This window comes from Ranitomeya imitator, chromosome 4 (assembly GCF_032444005.1).
Source record: "Ranitomeya imitator isolate aRanImi1 chromosome 4, aRanImi1.pri, whole genome shotgun sequence".
NCBI lineage: Eukaryota > Metazoa > Chordata > Amphibia > Anura > Dendrobatidae > Ranitomeya > Ranitomeya imitator.
The window spans coordinates 469,599,534-469,623,102 of record NC_091285.1 but is presented as its reverse complement, the minus strand read 5'-3'; the positions used below and the strand labels follow the sequence as shown (position 1 = coordinate 469,623,102).

The 23,569-nt window shown below is 45.6% G+C and overlaps 1 protein-coding gene across 7 annotated transcripts in view; it reads left to right on the top strand.

The window, feature by feature from the left end:
- The first annotated feature begins 466 nt into the window (after nucleotides 1-466).
- The window catches only part of TJP1 (tight junction protein 1), a 607,218-nt gene continuing 584,115 nt past the window's right edge, over nucleotides 467-23,569 (top strand). For 4 of the 7 annotated variants that reach the window (XM_069765847.1, XM_069765845.1, XM_069765843.1 and 1 more), the window contains exon 1: nucleotides 892-997. In XM_069765847.1, the coding sequence (XP_069621948.1) occupies nucleotides 903-997 (95 nt within the window). In that variant the 5' untranslated portion in view covers nucleotides 892-902. Of the gene's footprint in view, nucleotides 998-23,569 lie in introns of all 7 variants that reach the window. The other 3 variants (XM_069765846.1, XM_069765860.1, XM_069765859.1) reach the window with 2 other exon arrangements.

Genomic DNA, 23,569 nt, shown 5'->3' with positions numbered 1-23,569 from the left:
CCCCCTGTTGCTGCTGTCCCTGCCCCTGTAGCTGCTGTCTCTGCCCCTGTAGCTGATGTCTCTGCCCCCTATAGCTGCTGTCTGCCCCTGTTGCTGCTGTCTCTGCCTCCTAAAGCTGCTGTCTGCCCCCTAAAGCTGCTGTCTGCCCCTGTAGCTGATGTATCTGCCCCTGTAGCTGCTGTCTGCCCCTGTAGCTGCTGTCTGCCCCTGTAGCTGCTGTCTCTGCCCCTGTAGCTGCTGTCTCTGCCCCCTATAGCTGCTGTCTGCCCCTGTAGCTGCTGTCTCTGCCCCTGTAGCTGCTGTCTCTGCCCCCTATAGCTGCTGTCTGCCCCTGTAGCTGCTGTCCAGGGTCTCGGCAGCCCTGGTCACGTGGTGCGCTGCCATCCAGCCCGTGCCGCTGTCTCTGTGGCTTCTTTGGGTGGTATCTAATAATTGCTTAATATGCTTCTTGCCCGTAGCCCGCCCTGCCCCCTCCCGCGCCCTCTGCAGCGCTGCCGGGGAGAGGGGACCAGGACGCTCTGCTAATTTGGACGTGATCACCGCTAGGTGTTGGAGCCACAACCTGCTGAGACCTAAACCAACAGCGGGGATTAATGGGACGCTATTCTAGGTGCTAATAGGATTGCTGGGCTCCAGTGACAGCAGAGGAGGGAGGGAGGGAGCAGAGACTGAGCACAGGGAAGAAGGATGGCGCTGCCACCGCGAGCTGTCAATGTTATCTCTGTGTGCCGCTCACAAATGGTGCTCTGCTGACAAGACACGCCGAGGACACAGCCCGGGAGAGGGAGGGAGGACAGCGGGTCACAGGGCGGCACGGCAGATGCCCGGGAAGCCCAATTTCATGATCGCATGCAGAGGTGTGAGGGGGGGCATCGGAGGGGAGATACAAGGGGGGAGGCAAAATGAAATACCAGAAATACCTGACTGTGCTGCAGATGGCGATCGGAGTGACTCCATCCAACAGGGGCAACATCCTACCTATTAAGAGGAAGCTGTGGTGAGTACGAAGCCCTGCCATGGCTGCGATGACTGTGCATGCTCCATTACCGGGCCACATGTGTATTCCGCGTGCTGCATTGGGGTGCTCGTGGGTCCCGTACACCGGCAGACATGTGGTGGGCGCACACCGGGCAGGGTACCGATCTATGGCTGCCGTGTCTGCATGGACGGTGCATTGTCCCCAGCATGTATAATAGATGCTGAGGCTGAGGGACGCCGGCAGTGGTGCCTGCTGCGGAGTCTGTGCGCCATGCAGGCTGGCAGATACACCCAGAGTGTGCTGTGTCGTGATATACTGTAATTGTCTGCTGTGTCGTGATATACTGTAATTGTATGCTGTGTCATGAGATACGGTAATTGTCTGTTGAGTCGTGATGTACAGAAAATGTGTGCTGTGTCGTGATATACTGAAAATGTGTGCTGTGAGGTAAGGTGTGGTGATATGCTGTATATACGGTGTGTGGTGATATACTGTATGTACGGTGTGTGGTGATATACTGTATATACAGTGTGTAGTGATATACTGTATGTACGGTGTGTGGTGATATACTGTATATATGGTGTGTGGTGATATACTGTATGTACGGTGTGTGGTGATACACTGTATGTACGGTGTGTGGTGATATACTGTATATATCGTGTGTGGTGATATACTGTATGTACGGTGTGTGGTTATATGCTGTATATACAGTGTGTAGTGATATACTGTATGTACGGTGTGTGGTGATATACTGTATATATGGTGTGTGGTGATATACTGTATATACAGTGTGTAGTGATATACTGTATGTACGGTGTGTGGTGATATACTGTATATATCGTGTGTGGTGATATACTGTATGTACGGTGTGTGGTTATATGCTGTATATACAGTGTGTAGTGATATACTGTATGTACGGTGTGTGGTGATATACTGTATGTACGGTGTGTGGTGATATACTGTATATACAGTGTGTAGTGATATACTGTATGTACGGTGTGTGGTGATATACAGTATGTACGATGTGTGGTGATATACTGTATATATGGTGTGTGTTGATATACTGTATGTACAGTGTGTGGTGTCTGTATATACGGTGTGTGGTGATATACTGTATATACGGTGTGTGGTGATATACTGTATGTACGGTGTGTGGTGACATACTGTATATACGGTGTGTGGTGATATACTGTATGTACGGTGTGTGGTGATATACTGTATGTACGATGTGTGGTGATATACTGTATATATGATGTGTGTTGATATACTGTATGTACAGTGTGTGGTGTCTGTATATACGGTGTGTGGTGATATACTGTATATACGGTGTGTGGTGATATACTGTATGTACGGTGTGTGGTGATATACTGTATATACAGTGTGTGGTGATATACTGTATGTACGTTGTGGTGATATACTGTATATACGGTATGTGGTGATATACTGTATGTACGGTGTGTGGTGATATACTGTATGTACGGTGTGTGTTGATATACTGTATGTACGGTGTGCGGTGATATACTGTATGTACGGTGTGTGGTAATATACTGTATATATAGTGTGTGGTGATATACTGTATATATAGTGTGGTGATATACTGTATGTACGGTGTGTGGTAATATACTGTATATATAGTGTGTGGTAATATACTGTGTGTGGTGATATACTGTATATATATAGTGTGTGATGATATACTGTATGTACGGTGTGTGGTAATATACTGTATACACGATGTGTGGTGATATACTGTATATATGGTGTGTGTTGATATACTGTATGTACAGTGTGTGGTGTCTGTATATACGGTGTGTGGTGATATACTGTATATACGGTGTGTGGTGATATACTGTATGTACGGTGTGTGGTGACATACTGTATATACGGTGTGTGGTGATATACTGTATGTACGGTGTGTGGTGATATACTGTATATACAGTGTGTGGTGATATACTGTATGTACGGTGTGTGGTGATATACTGTATATACAGTGTGTGGTGATATACTGTATGTACGGTGTGTGGTGATATACTGTATGTACGATGTGTGGTGATATACTGTATATATGATGTGTGTTGATATACTGTATGTACAGTGTGTGGTGTCTGTATATACGGTGTGTGGTGATATACTGTATATACGGTGTGTGGTGATATACTGTATGTACGGTGTGTGGTGACATACTGTATATACGGTGTGTGGTGATATACTGTATGTACGGTGTGTGGTGATATACTGTATATACAGTGTGTGGTGATATACTGTATGTACGTTGTGGTGATATACTGTATATACGGTATGTGGTGATATACTGTATGTACGGTGTGTGGTGATATACTGTATGTACGGTGTGTGTTGATATACTGTATGTACGGTGTGCGGTGATATACTATGTACGGTGTGTGGTAATATACTGTATATATAGTGTGTGGTGATATACTGTATATATAGTGTGGTGATATACTGTATGTACGGTGTGTGGTAATATACTGTATATATAGTGTGTGGTAATATACTGTGTGTGGTGATATACTGTATATATATAGTGTGTGATGATATACTGTATGTACGGTGTGTGGTAATATACTGTATACACGATGTGTGGTGATATACTTTATATATGGTGTGTGTTGATATACTGTATGTACAGTGTGTGGTGTCTGTATATACGGTGTGTGGTGATATACTGTATATACGGTGTGTGGTGATATACTGTATGTACGGTGTGTGGTGACATACTGTATGTACGGTGTGCGGTGATATACTATGTACGGTGTGTGGTAATATACTGTATATATAGTGTGTGGTGATATACTGTATATATAGTGTGGTGATATACTGTATGTACGGTGTGTGGTAATATACTGTATATATAGTGTGTGGTAATATACTGTGTGTGGTGATATACTGTATATATAGTGTGGTGATATACTGTATGTACAGTGTGTGGTGTCTGTATATACGGTGTGTGGTGATATACTGTATATACGGTGTGTGTTGATATACTGTATGTACGGTGTGCGGTGATATACTATGTACGGTGTGTGGTAATATACTGTATATATAGTGTGTGGTGATATACTGTATATATAGTGTGGTGATATACTGTATGTACGGTGTGTGGTAATATACTGTATATATAGTGTGTGGTAATATACTGTGTGTGGTGATATACTGTATATATATATAGTGTGTGATGATATACTGTATGTACGGTGTGTGGTAATATACTGTATACACGATGTGTGGTGATATACTGTATATATGGTGTGTGTTGATATACTGTATGTACAGTGTGTGGTGTCTGTATATACGGTGTGTGGTGATATACTGTATATACGGTGTGTGGTGATATACTGTATGTACGGTGTGTGGTGACATACTGTATATACGGTGTGTGGTGATATACTGTATGTACGGTGTGTGGTGATATACTGTATATACAGTGTGTGGTGATATACTGTATGTACGGTGTGTGGTGATATACTGTATGTACGATGTGTGGTGATATACTGTATATATGATGTGTGTTGATATACTGTATGTACAGTGTGTGGTGTCTGTATATACGGTGTGTGGTGATATACTGTATATACGGTGTGTGGTGATATACTGTATGTACGGTGTGTGGTGATATACTGTATGTACGGTGTGTGGTGACATACTGTATATATGGTGTGTGGTGATATACTGTATGTACGGTGTGTGGTGATATACAGTATATACAGTGTGTGGTGATATACTGTATGTACGTTGTGGTGATATACTGTATATACGGTATGTGGTGATATACTGTATGTACGGTGTGTGGTGATATACTGTATGTACGGTGTGTGTTGATATACTGTATGTACGGTGTGCGGTGATATACTGTATGTACGGTGTGTGGTAATATACTGTATATATAGTGTGTGGTGATATACTGTATATATAGTGTGGTGATATACTGTATGTACGGTGTGTGGTAATATACTGTATATATAGTGTGTGGTAATATACTGTGTGTGGTGATATACTGTATATATATAGTGTGTGATGATATACTGTATGTACGGTGTGTGGTAATATACTGTATACACGATGTGTGGTGATATACTGTATATATAGTGTGTGGTGATATGCTGTATGTACGGTGTGTGTGTGGTGATATACTGTAAATATAGTGTGTGGTGATATACTGTATATACGATGTGTGGTGATATACTGTATGTACGGTGTGTGGTGATACACTGTAGATGTGTGTGGTGATATACTGTATATACAGTGTGTGGTGATATACTGTATACCATATATCCTCGAGTATAAGCCGAGATTTTCAGCCCACTTTTTTGGGCTGAAAGTCCCCCTCTCGGCTTGTACTCGAGTCATACGCAGGGGTCAGCAGGGGAGGGGGAGCGGGGGCTGTTATGTTTGCTAATGACAGGTGTTATGAAGGCAATCCAGAAACACAGTGTGCTTAGCGATCAGAGCGCACACAGTGATCTGACAAATACCCAAAAATACAAGAACGAGCTCTGAGACGTGGAAACTCTGTAGACTGCACACCTGATCCTATCCTAAACACAACTAAAAGCGGCTGTGGATTGCGCCTAACAACTACCTAGGCAACTCGGCACAGCCTAAGAAACTAGCTAGCCTGAAGATAGAAAAATAGGCCTGACTTGCCCCAGAGAAATTCCCCAAAGGAAAAGGCAGCCCCCCACATATAATGACTGTGAGTAAGATGAAAAGACAAAACGTAGGGATGAAATAGATTCAGCAAAGTGGGGCCCGATATTCTAGGACAGAGCGAGGACAGTAAAGCGAACTTTGCAGTCTACAAAAACCCTAAAGCAAAACCACGCAAAGGGGGCAAAAAAAACCCACCGTGCCGAACTAACGGCACGGCGGTACACCCTTTGCGTCTCAGAGCTTCCAGCAAAACAAAAGACAAGCTGGACAGAAAAAAAAAGCAACAAAAAAGCAAAAGGCACTTAGCTATACAGAGCAGCAGGTCACAGGAACAATCAGGAGAAGCTCAGATCCAACACTGAAACATTGACAAGGAGCAAGGATAGCAGCATCAGGCGGAGTTAAGTAATGAAGCAGTTAACGAGCTCACCAGAACACCTGAGGGAGGAAGCTCAGAAACTGCAGTACCACTTGTGACCACAGGAGTGAATTCAGCCACAGAATTCACAACAGTACCCCCCCCTTGAGGAGGGGTCACCGAACCCTCACCAGAGCCCCCAGGCCGACCAGGATGAGCCGCATGAAAGGCACGAACAAGATCGGAAGCATGAACATCAGAGGCAAAAACCCAGGAATGATCTTCCTGAGCATAACCCTTCCATTTAACCAGATACTGGAGTTTCCGTCTAGAAACACGAGAATCCAAAATCTTCTCCACAATATACTCCAATTCCCCCTCCACCAAAACCGGGGCAGGAGGCTCAACAGATGGAACCATAGGTGCCACGTATCTCCGCAACAACGACCTATGGAATACATTATGTATGGAAAAGGAGTCTGGGAGGGTCAAACGAAAAGACACAGGATTGAGAACCTCAGAAATCCTATACGGACCAATAAAACGAGGTTTAAATTTAGGAGAGGAAACCTTCATAGGAATATGACGAGAAGATAACCAAACCAGATCCCCAACACGAAGTCGGGGACCCACACGGCGTCTGCGATTAGCGAAACGTTGAGCCTTCTCCTGGGACAAGGTCAAATTGTCCACTACCTGAGTCCAGATCTGCTGCAACCTATCCACCACAGAATCCACACCAGGACAGTCCGAAGACTCAACCAGTCCTGAAGAGAAACGAGGATGGAACCCAGAATTGCAAAAAAATGGAGAAACCAAGGTAGCCGAGCTGGCCCGATTATTAAGGGCGAACTCAGCCAACGGCAAAAAGGACACCCAATCATCCTGGTCTGCAGAAACAAAACATCTCAGATATGTTTCCAAGGTCTGATTGGTTCGTTCGGTCTGGCCATTAGTCTGAGGATGGAAAGCCGAGGAAAAGGATAGGTCAATGCCCATCCTACCACAAAAGGCTCGCCAAAACCTTGAAACAAACTGGGAACCTCTGTCAGAAACAATATTCTCAGGAATGCCATGCAACCGAACCACATGCTGAAAGAACAAAGGTACCAAATCAGAGGAGGAAGGCAATTTAGCCAAGGGCACCAGATGGACCATTTTAGAAAAGCGATCACAGACCACCCAAATGACTGACATCTTTTGAGAAACGGGAAGGTCAGAAATGAAATCCATCGAAATATGTGTCCAAGGCCTCTTTGGGACCGGCAAGGGCAAAAGCAACCCACTGGCACGAGAACAACAGGGCTTAGCCCTAGCACAAATCCCACAGGACTGCACAAAAGTACGTACATCCCGTGACAGAGATGGCCACCAGAAGGATCTAGCCACTAACTCTCTGGTACCAAAGATTCCAGGATGACCAGCCAACACCGAACAATGAAGTTCAGAGATAAGTTTATTAGTCCACCTATCAGGGACGAACAGTTTCTCTGCTGGACAACGATCAGGTTTATTCACCTGAAATTTTTGCAGCACCCGCCGCAAATCAGGGGAGATGGCAGACACAATGACTCCTTCCTTGAGGATACCCGCTGGCTCAGATAAACCCGGAGAGTCGGGCACAAAACTCCTAGACAGAGCATCCGCCTTCACATTTTTAGAGCCCGGAAGGTACGAAATCACAAAGTCGAAGCGGGCAAAAAATAACGACCAATGGGCCTGTCTAGGATTCAAGCGCTTGGCAGACTCGAGATAAGTCAAGTTCTTATGATCAGTCAATACCACCATGCGATGCTTAGCTCCTTCAAGCCAATGACGCCACTCCTCGAATGCCCACTTCATGGCCAGCAACTCTCGATTGCCCACATCATAATTACGCTCAGCGGGCGAAAACTTCCTGGAAAAGAAAGCACATGGTTTCATCACTGAGCAATCAGAACCTCTCTGTGACAAAACCGCCCCTGCTCCAATCTCAGAAGCATCAACCTCGACCTGGAACGGAAGAGAAACATCTGGCTGACACAACACAGGGGCAGAACAAAAACGACGCTTCAACTCCTGAAAAGCTTCCACAGCAGCAGAAGACCAATTAACCAAATCAGCACCCTTCTTGGTCAAATCGGTCAATGGTTTGGCAATGCTAGAAAAATTACAGATGAAGCGACGATAAAAATTAGCAAAGCCCAGGAACTTTTGCAGACTTTTCAGAGATGTCGGCTGAATCCAATCCTGGATGGCTTGGACCTTAACTGGATCCATCTCGATAGTAGAAGGGGTAAAGATGAACCCTAAAAATGAAACTTTCTGCACACCGAAGAGACACTTTGATCCCTTCACAAACAAAGAGTTAGCACGCAGGACCTGAAAAACCATTTTGACCTGCTTCACATGAGACTCCCAATCATCTGAGAAGATCAAAATGTCATCCAAGTAAACAATCAGGAATTTATCCAGATACTCACGGAAGATGTCATGCATAAAAGACTGAAACACAGATGGAGCATTGGCAAGTCCGAACGGCATCACTAGATACTCAAAATGACCCTCGGGCGTATTGAATGCAGTTTTCCATTCATCTCCTTGCCTGATTCTCACCAGATTATACGCACCACGAAGATCTATCTTAGTGAACCAACTAGCCCCCTTAATCCGAGCAAACAAGTCAGATAACAATGGCAAGGGATACTGAAATTTAACAGTGATCTTATTAAGAAGGCGGTAATCAATACACGGTCTCAGCGAACCATCCTTCTTGGCTACAAAGAAGAACCCTGCTCCCAGTGGTGATGACGATGGGCGAATATGTCCCTTCTCCAGGGATTCCTTCACATAACTGCGCATAGCGGCGTGTTCGGGCACGGATAAATTAAATAATCGACCTTTAGGGAATTTACTACCAGGAATCAAATTGATAGCACAATCACAATCCCTATGCGGAGGTAGAGCATCGGACTTGGGCTCTTCAAATGCATCCTGATAATCAGACAAGAACTCTGGGACCTCAGAAGGGGTGGATGACGAAATCGACAAAAATGGAACATCACCATGTACCCCCTGACAACCCCAGCTGGATACCGACATGGAATTCCAATCCAATACTGGATTATGGGTTTGTAGCCATGGCAACCCCAACACGACCACATCATGCAGATTATGCAACACCAGAAAGCGAATAATTTCCTGATGTGCAGGAGCCATGCACATGGTCAGCTGGGCCCAGTATTGAGGTTTATTCTTGGCCAAAGGTGTAGCATCAATTCCTCTCAATGGAATAGGACACCGCAAAGGCTCCAAGAAAAACCCACAACGTTTAGCATAATCCAAATCCATCAGATTCAGGGCAGCGCCCGAATCCACAAACGCCATGACAGAAAACGACGACAAAGAGCATATCAAGGTAATGGACAGAAGGAATTTGGACTGTACAGTACCAATGACGGCAGACCTAGCGGACCGCTTAGTGCGCTTAGGACAATCAGAAATAGCATGAGTGGAATCACCACAGTAGAAACACAGACCATTCAGACGTCTGTATTCCTGCCGTTCAACTCTAGTCATAGTCCTATCGCACTGCATAGGCTCAGGTTTAACCTCAGGCAGTACCGCCAAATGGTGCACAGATTTACGCTCGCGCAAGCGTCGACCGATCTGAATGGCCAAAGACAAAGACTCATTCAAACCAGCAGGCATAGGAAATCCCACCATGACATCCTTAAGAGCCTCAGAGAGACCCTTTCTGAACAAAGCTGCCAGCGCAGATTCATTCCACTGAATGAGTACTGACCATTTCCTAAATTTCTGACAATATACTTCTATATCATCCTGACCCTGGCACAAAGCCAGCAAATTTTTCTCAGCCTGATCCACTGAATTAGGCTCATCGTACAGCAATCCGAGCGCCAGGAAAAACGCATCGACACTACTCAATGCAGGGTCTCCTGGCGCAAGAGAAAATGCCCAGTCTTGAGGGTCGCCGCGCAAAAAAGAAATAATAATCAAAACCTGTTGAATAGGATTACCAGAAGAATGAGGTTTCAAGGCCAGAAATAGCTTACAATTATTTTTGAAACTTAGAAACTTAGTTCTATCTCCAAAAAAAAAATCAGGAATAGGAATTCTTGGTTCTAACATAGATTTCTGATCAATAATATCTTGAATTTTTTGTACATTTATAACGAGATTATCCATTGAAGAGCACAGACCCTGAATATCCATGTCCACACCTGTGTCCAGAATCACCCAAATGTCTAGGGGAAAAAAAAAAGTGAACACAGAGCAGAAAAAAAAAAAATGATGTCAGAACTTTTTCTTTCCCTCTATTGAGAATCATTAGTTGGGCTCCTTGTACTGTTATGTTTGCTAATGACAGGTGTTATGAAGGCAATCCAGAAACACAGTGTGCTTAGCGATCAGAGCGCACACAGTGATCTGACAAATACCCAAAAATACAAGAACGAGCTCTGAGACGTGGAAACTCTGTAGACTGCACACCTGATCCTATCCTAAACACAACTAAAAGCGGCTGTGGATTGTGCCTAACAACTACCTAGGCAACTCGGCACAGCCTAAGAAACTAGCTAGCCTGAAGATAGAAAAATAGGCCTGACTTGCCCCAGAGAAATTCCCCAAAGGAAAAGGCAGCCCCCCACATATAATGACTGTGAGTAAGATGAAAAGACAAAACGTAGGGATGAAATAGATTCAGCAAAGTGGGGCCCGATATTCTAGGACAGAGCGAGGACAGTAAAGCGAACTTTGCAGTCTACAAAAAACCCTAAAGCAAAACCACGCAAAGGGGGCAAAAAAAACCCACCGTGCCGAACTAACGGCACGGCGGTACACCCTTTGCATCTCAGAGCTTCCAGCAAAACAAAAGACAAGCTGGACAGAAAAAAAAAGCAACAAAAAAGCACCAGAACACCTGAGGGAGGAAGCTCAGAAGCTGCAGTACCACTTGTGACCACAGAAGTGAATTCAGCCACAGAATTCACAACAGGGGGCTGTGTAATTATACTTACCTGGTCCTGGTGAGGTCCCTGCAGGTCCCTGGCTTCCCGACGCCGGCAGCGTCTTCCTGTAGTGATCGGTCACATGGTACCGCTCATTACAGTAATGAATATGCGGCTCCACCTCCCTTTGAAGTGGAGCCGCATATTCATTACTGTAATGAGCGGTAACGGTGACCGCTCAGTACAGGATGAAACTGCGGCGTCGGGGAAGCAGGGACTGCACAGCGCCAGGACCAGGTGAGTATATCGGGGAGGGGAGCGCAGCGCTGCGCGATATTCACCTGCTCCTCGTTCCGGACGCCAGCAGTGACGCTCAGGTCAGAGGGCGCGGTGACGTGATTAGTGCGCGCCCTCTTCTGAATGTCAGTGCTGAAGATGGAGTGGCGCCGGAACAAGGAGCAGGTAACTATTTAAAGTGCAGGGGGCCTGAGCGACGGAGAGGTGAGTATGTGATTTCGTTTTTTTTTATCGCAGCAACAGCAAATGGGGCAAGTGTCTGTATGGAGCATCTATGGGGCCATAAGGTTTGTGCAGCACTATATGGGGCCATAACATTTGTGTGGCACTATATGGGGCCATAACATTTGTGCGGCACTATATGGGGCCATAACATTTGTGCGGCACTATATGGGGCCATAACGTTTGTGCAGCACTATATGGGGCCATAACATTTGTGCAGCACTATATTGGGCCATAACGTTTGTGCAGCACTATACGGGGCCATAATATTTGTGCAGCACTATATAGGGCCATAACATTTGTGCATCACTATATGGGGCCATAACATTTTTGCAGCACTATATGGGGCAATAACATTTGTGCAGCACTATATGGGGCCATAACATTTGTGCAGCAGTATATGGGGCCATAACGTTTGTGCAGCACTATATGGAGCCATAACGTTTGTGCAGCACTATATGGGGCCATAACGTTTGTGCAGCACTATAAGGGGCCATAACGTTTGTGCAGCACTATATGGGGTAAGTGTCTGTATGGGGCCATAACTAACGTTTGTGGAGCATTACGGTATATGGGGCAAGTGTCTGTATGGAGCATCTTATAGGGCCATAATCAAGGTTTGTGCAGCACTATATGGGGCAAATATCTGTATGGAGCATCTTATGGGGCCATAATCAGCATTTGTGCCGCATTATATTGGGCAAATGTGTCTATGGAGCATCTTATGGGACCATTATTAACCTTTATGCAGGATTATATGGGGCATATTATAATATGGAGCATCTTATGGGGCCCATTATAAACTTTATGGAGCATTATACGGGGCTCCTGATTCAATATGAATATTCAAAAACACTTAACCTACTGATGTCTCAATTAATTTTACTTTTATTGGTATCTATTTTTACTTTTGACATTCACCGGTAGCTGCTGCATTTCCCACCCTAGGCTTATACTCGAGTCATTAAGTTTTCCCAGTTTTTTGTGACAAAATTTGGGGTGTCGGCTTATACTCGGGTCGGCTTATACTCGAGTATATACGGTATAGAGTGTGTGGTGATATACTGTATGTACGGTGTGTGGTGATATACTGTATATATCGTGTGTGGTGATATACTGTATGTACGGTGTGTGGTGAGACACTGTATATATGGTGTGTGTTGATATACTGTATATACAGTGTGTGGTGATACACTGTAGATATAGTGTGTGGTGATACACTGTACACAGTGTGGTGATAAACTGTATACACGATGGGTGGTGATATACTGTATATATAGTGTGTGATGATATACTGTATGTATGGTGTGTGGTGATACACTATATATATGGTGTGTGTTGATATACTGTATATACGGTGTGTGGTGATATACTGTATATACGGTGTGGTGATATACTGTATATATGGAGTGTGGTGATATACTGTATATACAGTGTGTGGTTATATACTGTATATACAGTGTGTGGTGATACACTGTACACGGTGTGGTGATATACTGTATACACGATGTGTGGTGATATACTGTATATACAGTGTGTGGTGATACACTGTAGATATAGTGTGTGGTGATACACTGTACACGGTGTGGTGATATACTGTATACACGATGTGTAGTGATATACTGTATATACAGTGTGTGGTGATATACTGTATACACGGTGTGTGGTGATATACTGTATACATGGTGTGTGGTGATTATTATTATTATAATTTATTTATATAGCACCATTAATTCCATGGTGCTGTACATGAGAAGGGGTTACATCAAAATACAAATATCACTTACAGTAAACAAAACTAACAATGACAGACTGGTACAGAGGGAAGAGGACCCTGCCCTTGCGGGCTTACATTCTACAGGATTATGGGGTAGGAGACAGTTGGTCGAGGGTTGCAGTAGCTCCAATGGTGTTGAGCTGGCCGTGTGGTCTTTACAGGCTGTAAGCTTCCTTGAAGAGGTGGGTTTTCAGGTTTCTTTTGAAGGATCCAAAAGTAGTGGATAACCGGATGTGTCGGGGCACTGAATTCCAGAGGATGGGTGATATTCGGGAGAAGTTTTGGAGGCGATTGAGTGAGGAGCGAATAAGCGTGGAGGAGAGGAGGTGGTCTTGGGAGGACCGGAGATTACGTGACGGAAGATATTGAGAGATTAGTGTGGAAATATACGGAGGAGGAAGGTTATGGATGGCTTTGTAGGTCAGTATTAGTAATTTAAACTGGATACGCTGGGAAATTGGGAGCCAGTGAAGGGATTTGCAAAGAGGTGAAGCAGGAGTGTAGCGAGGAGAGAGATTAATTAGGCGGGCAGCAGAGTTAAGGATGGACTGGAGGGGTGCGAGAGTGTTAGAAGGTAGGCCACAGAGGAGTATGTTGCAGTAGAGTTGAGGCGGGAGATGATTAGGGCATGCACGAGCATTTTGGTAGAGTGTGGGTTGAGGAAAGGACGGATTCTGGAAATATTTTTGAGCTGGAGGCGACAGGAGGTGGGGAGAGCTTGGATGTGCGGTTTGAAGGACAGGGCAGAGTCAAGGTTACTCCAAGGCAGCGGATTTTGGGGACAGGGGAAAGTGTGATTTCATTTATTTTGATAGATAGATTAGGTAGGGAAGATATGCGTGATGGAGGAAAGATAATGAGTTCAGATTTCTCCACATTGAGCTTGAGGAAGCGAGAGGAGGAGAAGGAGGATATGGCTGATAGACACTCTGGGATTCTGGAGAGCAGAGAGGTGACATCTGGGCCAGAGAGGTAGATCTGAGTGTCATCAGCATATAGATGATACTGGAAGCCATAGGACCTTATGTGTTGTCCCAGGCCGAGTGTATAGATTGAGAAGAGTAAGGGTCCTAGGACAGAGCCTTGGGGGACTCCAACAGAGAGGGGGCGAGATGAAGAGGTAGTATGGGAGTAGGAAACGCTCAATGTACGGTTGGCAAGGTATGAGGAGATCCAAGATAGGGCAAGGTCTTTGACCCCAAAGGAAGAGAGGATCTGTAGTAGGAGGCAGTGGTCAACTGTGTCGAAGCAGAGGACAGGTCTAGGAGGAGGTGTATAGAGAATTGTCTGTTAGCTTTGGCTGTAAGTAAGTCATTAGTAATTTTGGCCAGGGGAGTCTCAGTGGAATGGTGGGGACGGAAGCCAGATTGTAGGTTGTCGAAGAGAGAGTTAGATGCAAAGTGAGAGGAAAGTTCAGCATGGACGTGCTGCTCAAGGAGTTTGGAAGGAAATGGGAGCAAAGATATGGGGCAATAGCTGGACATACTGCTTGGGTCAAGGGATGGCTTTTTGAGGATATGTGTGATTGTGGCATGTTTGAAGGCAGAGGGGAAGGTACCAGAAGTTAGTGAAAAGTTGAAGAGATGGTTTAGGGATGGGATTAGTGTGGTGGTGAGGTTGGGGAGGAGGTGGGATGGGAAGGGGTCAAGTGCAGGTGTGGTGTGATTTGGAGGTGAGGTGTGATTTGGAGAGAAGATGAGCAAGCTCCCCTTCAGAGATTTTGGAGAATGAAGTTATGGGGTTTGGGTATTGGTCTCTCACAAAGGGGTTGTGGTGGTTGGACAACAAAGACTTGCCTTGTTTGGTCTATCTTATTTTTGAAGTGCGTGGCAAAGTCCTCGGCAACGATTAGGGAACTCGGGGCAGTGGTGGGCGGAGGAGGGAGTTAAAAGTGTTGAACAACTGTTTGGGGTTGTGGGATAAGGAAGATATGAGGGTTGTGAAGTAGGCCTGTTTAGCAGAGGTGAGAGCTGATTTGAATGCCAGTGTTGCTTGTTTGAGTGCAGTGAAATCATCTTGTGAATGCGTTTTCTTCCAACACCGTTCTGCAATTCTGGATACTTGCCGAAGCTTTTAGTGATGTTATTGTGCCAGGGTTGTCTATTGGTTCGTTGCACTCTGCATGACAGGGGAGACCGTGTCAATAGCTGATGCAAGAGTGGTATTGTAGAAAACAGTGGCAGTGTCTGTGTCGTGAAGTCAGGATATAGAGGACAGTGGTAGGATAGAGTCAGAGAGTGTGTTGGTGTCTAGGTGTGCGAGGTTCCTGCGTGGGTGCACATGGTGCTGGACATGGGTGACAGGTGAGGAGGACAGGGATGAGAAAGTGAGTCGATGGTGGTCAGATAGAGGGAGAGGGGAGGTTGTGAAGTTAGATAGGGAGCATAAACAGGTGATGACCAGGTCTAATGTGTGTCCGTCTGTGTGGGTGGCTGAGGAGGACCACTGAGTAAGTCCAAAGGATGAAGTAAGGGACAGGAGTTTGGAGGCTGCTGACTGGTGGGTGTCAATGGGGATGTTGAATTCACCCATGATGATTGTGGGAATGTCAGCAGACAGAAAGTGAAGGAGCCAGGTGGAGAATTGGTCAATAAAGGCAGTGGTCGGGCGTGGAGGTCGGTATATGATGGCCATTTGGAGGTTGTAGGGGGAGTAGATGCGGACAGAGTGGACTTCAAAAGAGGGGAGGATAAGGGAGGGTAGAGGTGGGATTGGATTAAAGATACAGTTGGAAGAAAGGAGAAGGCCCACTCCTCCACCGTGTTTGTTGCCAGGGCGAGGAGTGTGGGTGAAGTGTAGGCCACCGTAACATAGTACAGCAAGGAGGCTGTGTTAGAGGGTGTCAGCCATGTTTCGGTGATGCCCAGAAAGAAAAGATTACGAGAGGTAAAGAGGTCGTGAATCACGTGGAGTTTATTGCAGATGGAGCGGGCATTCCATAATGATCCCGAGAGAGGGTGCAGGGGGGTGGGCGTCATGGGCACGGATTTGAGGTGGGCAAGATTTCGGGTGTTTATATTGGGTTGGGAGCGATAGGAGGGGGTAGTAATAGGAGGTATGAGCTGTGGGGGCCCAGGGTTGGGAGATATGTCTCCAGCAGTGAGGTGAAGCAGAGAGAGACAGAACAGGTGGGAGAAGAAGAGTGGGCGGCTTGTTTTGTGTTTTATTAGGAGAGATCTGAGGTTGAGGAGCAGGTCAGCAGAGGAGGTCAGGTGGGGAGGCAGGAGGGTAGGAGAGATTATTACTTGGTTAGGGGGTGCTGGGGTTTGAGGATAGCAAAGGAGAGTGAGGAGTAAGGGAGCCAAAACTGTAGCATGTATGTCAGCATGATAAGAATAAGTGTGGCGGAAAGGGAATGAAATTTAGTACATTTATTAACAGTGGTTTGTCATACCTTCTGTTCACTTCTGGCTCATTTCTGGCATACTTCTGCTATCATGTTTGCTGTTATCCTTTTAGAGACAGACCAAGGTCCAGACAGACCTGTGTCTCTCTGTATATATAGTGTGTTGTGATATACTGTATATATGGTGTGTGGTGATATACTCTATATATGGAGTGTGGTGATATACTGTATATACAGTGTGTGGTGATACACTGTAGATATAGTGTGTGGTGATACATTGTACACGGTGTGATGATATACTGTATACATGATGTGTGGTGATATACTGTATATACAGTGTGTGGTGATATACTGTATACACGGTGTGTGGTGATAAACTGTATACATGGTGTGTGGTGATATACTGTATATATAGTGTGTTGATATACTATATATATAGTGTGTGGTGATATACTGTGTATATAGTGTGTTGATATACTGTATATATGGTGTTTGGTGATATACTGTATACACGGTGTGTGGTGATATACTGTATATACGGTGTGTGGTGATATACTGTATATATCGTGTGTGGTGATATACTGTATACACGGTGTGTGGTGATATACTGTATATATGGTGTGTGGTGATATACTGTATACACGGTCTGTGGTGATATACTGTATATATAGTGTGTGATGATATACTGTATATATAGTGTGTGATGATATTCTGTATATATAGTGTGTGGTGATATACTGAATATATAGTGTGTGGTGATATACTATATAATGTATATACTCGAGTATAAGCTGACCCAAGTATAAGCCTACCGCCCTAATTTTGCCAAACGGTTGAATCCTAGACAGGCTCGATGGTCGCTCTTTTTCTCCCGTTTTGATTTTGTGGTTTCATACCTTCCAGGATCTAAGAATGTGAAGGCTGATGCCCTGTCAAGGAGTTTTGTGCCTGACTCTCCGGGTGTTCCTGAGCCGGCGGGTATTCTCAAAGAGGGGGTAATTTTGTCTGCCATCTCCCCTGATTTGCGGTGGGTGCTGCAGAAGTTTCAGGCTGATAGACCTGACCGTTGTCCTATGGAGAAACTGTTTGTCCCTGATAGATGGACTAGTAGAGTTATCTCTGAGGTTCATTGTTCGGTGTTGGCTGGTCATCCTGGAATCTTTGGTACCAGAGATTTGGTGGCTAGATCCTTTTGGTGGCCTTCTTTGTCACGGGATGTGCGTTCTTTTGTGCAGTCCTGTGGGACTTGTGCTCGGGCTAAGCCCTGCTGTTCTCGTGCCAGTGGGTTGCTTTTGCCCTTGCCGGTCCCGAAGAGGCCCTGGACGCATATTTCCATGGATTTTATTTCTGATCTCCCTGTTTCTCAAAGGATGTCGATCATTTGGGTGGTTTGTGATCGCTTCTCTAAGATGGTCCATTTGGTACCCATGTCTAAATTGCCTTCCTCCTCTGATTTGGTGCCATTGTTTTTCCAGCATGTGGTTCGTTTGCATGGCATTCCAGAGAACATCGTCTTGGATAGAGGTTCCCAGTTTGTTTCGAGGTTTTGGCGGTCCTTTTGTGCTAAGATGGGCATTGATTTGTCTTTTTCTTTGGCTTTCCATCCTCAGACTAATGGCCAAACCGAACGAACTAATCAGACTTTGGAAACATATCTGAGATGCTTTGTTTCTGCTGATCAGGATGATTGGGTGTCCTTCTTGCCTTTGGCTGAGTTCGCCCTTAATAATCGGGCCAGCTCGGCTACTTTAGTTTCTCCTTTTTTCTGTAATTCTGGTTTCCATCCTCGTTTCTCTTCAGGGCAGGTTGAGCCTTCGGACTGTCCTGGTGTGGATACGGTGGTGGACAGGTTGCAGCAGATTTGGACTCATGTGGTGGACAATTTGACATTGTCCCAGGAGAAGGCTCAACGTTTCGCTAACCGCCGGCGCTGTGTTGGTCCTCGACTTCGTGTTGGGGATTGGGTTTGGTTGTCATCTCGTCACGTTCCTATGAAGGTTTCCTCTCCTAAGTTTAAGCCTCGTTTCATTGGGCCATATAAGATTTCTGAAGTTCTTAATCCTGTGTCATTTCGTTTGGACCTTCCAGCTTCTTTTGCCATCCATAATGTGTTCCATAGGTCGTTGTTGCGGAGATACGTGGCGCCTATGGTTCCCTCCGTTGATCCTCCTGCCCCAGTGTTGGTCGAGGGGGAGTTGGAGTATGTGGTGGAGAAGATTTTGGATTCTCGTATTTCGAGACGAAAACTCCAGTACCTGGTCAAGTGGAAGGGTTATGGTCAGGAAGATAATTCCTGGGTTTTTGCCTCTGTTGTTCATGCTGCCGATCTAGTTCGTTCCTTTCATTTGGCTCATCCTGATCGGCCTGGGGGCTCTGGTGAGGGTTCGGTGACCCCTCCTCAAGGGGGGGGTACTGTTGTGAATTCTGTTGTCGAACTCCCTCCTGTGGTCATGAATGGTACTTCGGCGAGTTCTGTCCATGGACTCCCTCTGGTGGCTGTGAGTGAAGCTGCTGCTTCTGAGGTTCCTTACACAGGTGACGTGGTTTATCCTTTGGTTGGCTGCTCTATTTAACTCCACTCAGATCGTTACTCCATGCCAGCTGTCAATGTTCCTGCATTGGTTCAGTTCGCTCTTGGATCTTTCTGGTGACCTGTCTTCTCCAGCAGAAGCTAAGTTCCTGATAGTTATAATTTGTTCATTGTTTCCTTGTCCAGCTGGTTATCATGATTTTGTCTTGCTAGCTGAAAGCTCTGGGATGCAGAGTGGCATCTCCGCACCGTTAGTCGGTGCGGAGGTCTTTTTGCACACTCTGCGTGGTCTTTTGTAGTTTTTTGTGCTGACCGCAAAGATACCTTTCCTATCCTCTGTCTGTTTAGTAAGTCTGGCCTCCCTTTGCTGAAACCTGTTTCATTTCTGCGTTTGTGACTTTCATCTTTACTCACAGTCAATATATGTGGGGGCTGCCTTTTCCTTTGGGGAATTTCTCTGAGGCAAGGTAGGCTTTATTTTCTATCTCTAGGGCTAGCTAGCTCTTAGGCTGTGAATAGGCGTATAGGGAGAGTCAGGAACGCTCCACGGCTATTTCTAGTGTGTGTGATAGGATTAGGGTCTGCGGTCAGCAGAGCTCCCACATCCCAGAGCTTGTCCTGTGTGAGTTTAACTATCAGGTCGTGCCGCGTGCTCCTAACCACCAGGTCCATAACAGAACTCCTCTCCCTCCATTAGACATGCAGCGAATGCTAGCTCTGACAAGGATTTGTAACAGAGCCCAGATTATAAAAGGGGAAACCGAACTCAGCTATGAGCACAGGGATTTCTAACTCCAGGACCTTGAAATTTTTCTTATGGAGCCACTCCTTAGTTGCTCTGGCTGTGTTTTTCGGGTCATTGTCATACTGGAAGACCCAACTATGAGTATTATGTTCCCCCATCATCCCCCATTAAGTATTATGTTCCCCCATCATGCTTCACGGTTTGGACGGTGTTCTTGGGGCTGTACTCATCCTTCTTCTTCCTCCAAACACGGGTTAGTGGAGTTGTTAGTAAATAGTTCTGTTTCGTTATCATCTGAACTCATGACCTTCTCCCATGCCTCCTCTGGGTCATCCATATGGTCAGTGGTGAACTTCAAACAGGCCTGTACATATGATGGTGTGAGCAGGGGGACCTTTCTTACCCTGCAGGATTTTAATCAATGACGACGTAGTATGTTACTAACAGCAATGTTTGAGACTATGGACCCAGCTCTCTTCAGGCCATTGACCAGGTCCTCCCGTGTAGTTCTGGGCTGATTCCTCACCTTTCTCAGAAGCATCCTTACCCCACGAGACGAGACCTTTCATGAAGCCCCAGAATATTGACAGTCATTTTGTGGTTTTTTTTCCGTTTTTTATCAATTGTGCCAACAGCTGTTGCCTTCTCACCAAGCTGCTTGCCTTTTGTCCTGTAACCCATCCCAACCTTGTGCAGGTCTACAATTTTGTCCCTGGTGTCAATAGACCGCTCTTTGGTCTTGGCCATGGTGGAGAGGTTGGAGTGGGATTGATTGAGTGTGTGGACAGGTGTCTTACATACAAGTAGCGAGATCAAACAGGTGGAATTAATACAGGTAATGAGTGCAGAGTAGGAGGGCTTCTTAAAGAGAAACTTGCAGGTCTGTGAGAGCCAGAATTCTTTCTTGTTGGTAGGTGATCAAATACTTATTTCATGCAATAAAATGCAAATTAATTATGTAAAAGTCATACAATGTGATTTTCTGGTTTTTATTTTTAGATTCTGTCTCTCACAATTGAAGTGTACCTACGATAAAAATTACAGACCTCTCCATTCTTTGTAGGTGGGGAAACTTGTAAAATCAGCAGTGTATCTAATACTTATTTTCCTCATTGAATACTGTGTGAAATAAGTATTGAACACGTCACCATTTTTTTTAAGTACCGTATATACTCGAGTATAAGCCGACCCGAGTATAAGCCGACTGCCCTAATTTTGCCACAAAAAACTGGGAAAACTTATTGACTCGAGTATAAGCCTAGGGTGGAAATGTCTTGGTAGATTTGTCCATTCATCCTTCCTTCAATCATATGAAGTTTCCCAGTGCCTTATGCTGAAAAACAAACCCACACCATGCTGTTTCCACCTCCAAACTTCACAGTTGGTATGGTGTTTTTGGGGTGATATGCACTGCCTTTTGACCTTCAAACATGTGTATTATGGCATCAAAACAGTTCAATTTTGGTCATCTGACCAAAATATATTCTCCCAGTATTTCACAGGCTTGTCTAAATTTTGTTGAGCAAATTTTAAACACTCTTGAACATGCTTTCTGTTCAGCAGTGGAGTCTTGCGTGGTGAGCATTCATACAGGCCATGAAGGTTGAGTGCATAACTCTGACTGGGGTCACACGAGCATATATAAAGTCTGTACCATTCTCATTCAGAAAGTGGTACAATTCTTTTTCTCCTTTGTCATCCGTGTGCAATCTGGTTTTTTTACACAGCAGCTAGTAATCTTTTACAGAACCATCTATCTACCGTTTCCCATCTTACAGAATTGCAATGTATCCTTAAAAATCAGATGCCATATTGATGGTCTGTATGGTATTCGATTTTTGTCAGTGAAAAAGATCATCTATCAGCACTGCCTCATTGAATAACATTAGTCAGTGTGCTATCCAATAAAAAATCAGATAACACTTGTCCACGTTATACGCTCATGTGTGCAAGTCCTTGGTGGTCCTTACCTCTTGGACAACTATTCTGATGTAATAACACTGATAGTGTCACTGTGGAAAGCCTAGATGGCGTAAGTAGGGGGCCCGGGACCGAGAGCCCAGAGTGAAAGGAGCAGGGCGCGCAGTATACACAGGACCTGACACTAAGGCTTCTTTCACATTTCCGTCGGTACACGGCCGTCGCTAAGCGTCGGCGCGACGTTCCGACGGACGTTGTTAAAATTCGGCACAACAGCGGATGCATTGAAAAACTGCATCCGCTGCCCATTCTAAAGTCCCGGGGATGAGCTAGAGATCTCCACCCGGGCATGCGCACTCCAAAGTGCAGGATGCGACGTACGAAAAAATGTTCCCTTCAACATTTTTTTGTGACGGCGGTCTGCCAAAACACGACGCATCCAGTGCACGACTGACGTGACATATGGCCATACGTCGCGATCCGTCGGCAATACAAGTTTATGGGAAAAAAACGCATCCTGCGGGCACATTTGCAGGATGCGTTTTTTTCCCAAAACGACGCATTGTGACGGATCTAAAAAGACGGAAGTGTAAAAGAAGCCTAAGGCACACAGTATGCACAGGACCTGAAACTAGACAGTCAAGTGATCGCAAAGGGGCTTAGCCCCCACGCGAGAGGATGGGGAATAAGCAGAGCGCACAGGGCACAGGGCAGAAAACAATAACGTAGTCAGTGGGGAGCCGAAGGTCAAAAGCCGGACGAGAGCGAGGTACCAGGGGCAAGACAGAGTAAACCGAGATGAGCCAAGGGGTCAGTTGAACCAGGAAGGACAGATAAGTACCAAGCAGAAAACAGAGGCAGAAGTTAGGGGACAGAACCGGGTCATACACAACAAAGCTCACACACACAGAGGCACAACGATTACAAATGAGTAACCTGGGTCATCAACCACTAAACGAGTACATGGAAGTGTCACCGGCACCTGACCCAGGAACCACCAGCATTAAATAGCTGCCCCAAAACCAGAGAGACCAGCTAGCGTTAACTCTGACCTGACCTGACCAGGATGGAGCCTGGATCATCTAGTCCAGAGTCATGACAGTACCCCCCTCTCAACGGGGGGCCACCAGACCCCCAGGTTTCTCAGGAAATCGGGTATGAAAGGACCGCACCAGACGATCGGTGTGAACCAATCGGGCAGGAACCCAGGATCGGTCCTCCGGATCATACCCCTTCCAGTGCACAAGATACTGAAGGGAACGACGGATAAACCAGGAGTCCACGATGTGCTCAACCTCGTACTTTTCTTGACTATCCACCAACACAGGTGGCGAGGGACTTAACGACGCTTCTTCCACAGCCCCCAATGGTTTCAGCAGGGACCTATGGAATACATTGGGGATCCTAAAAGACAATGGAAGACGCAAACGAAATGCCACTGGGTTAACCACTTCCATGTTCACATATGGACCAATAAACTTAGGCCCCAGTTTTGCTAAATGAACCCTATGCTTAATGTTCCTAGTAGACAGCCACACTTTATCCCCAACCCGAAGGCTAGGTCCCACAGTCCGTCTCCTGTCTACAAAGACAACTTCCTCTGAGCTTCCCTAATATTCTTCTGGACCTTTTGCCACAAATCTCCCAACTGCTGTACAGCTATATCAGCCCCGGGGCAACCGGAGTCCAAGCGAGAAAACTCCCTGAAGTGTGGATTAAACCCGTAATTACAAAAGAAAGGGGAAGCACCTGTGGAGTGGTTAACACGTTTATTGAAC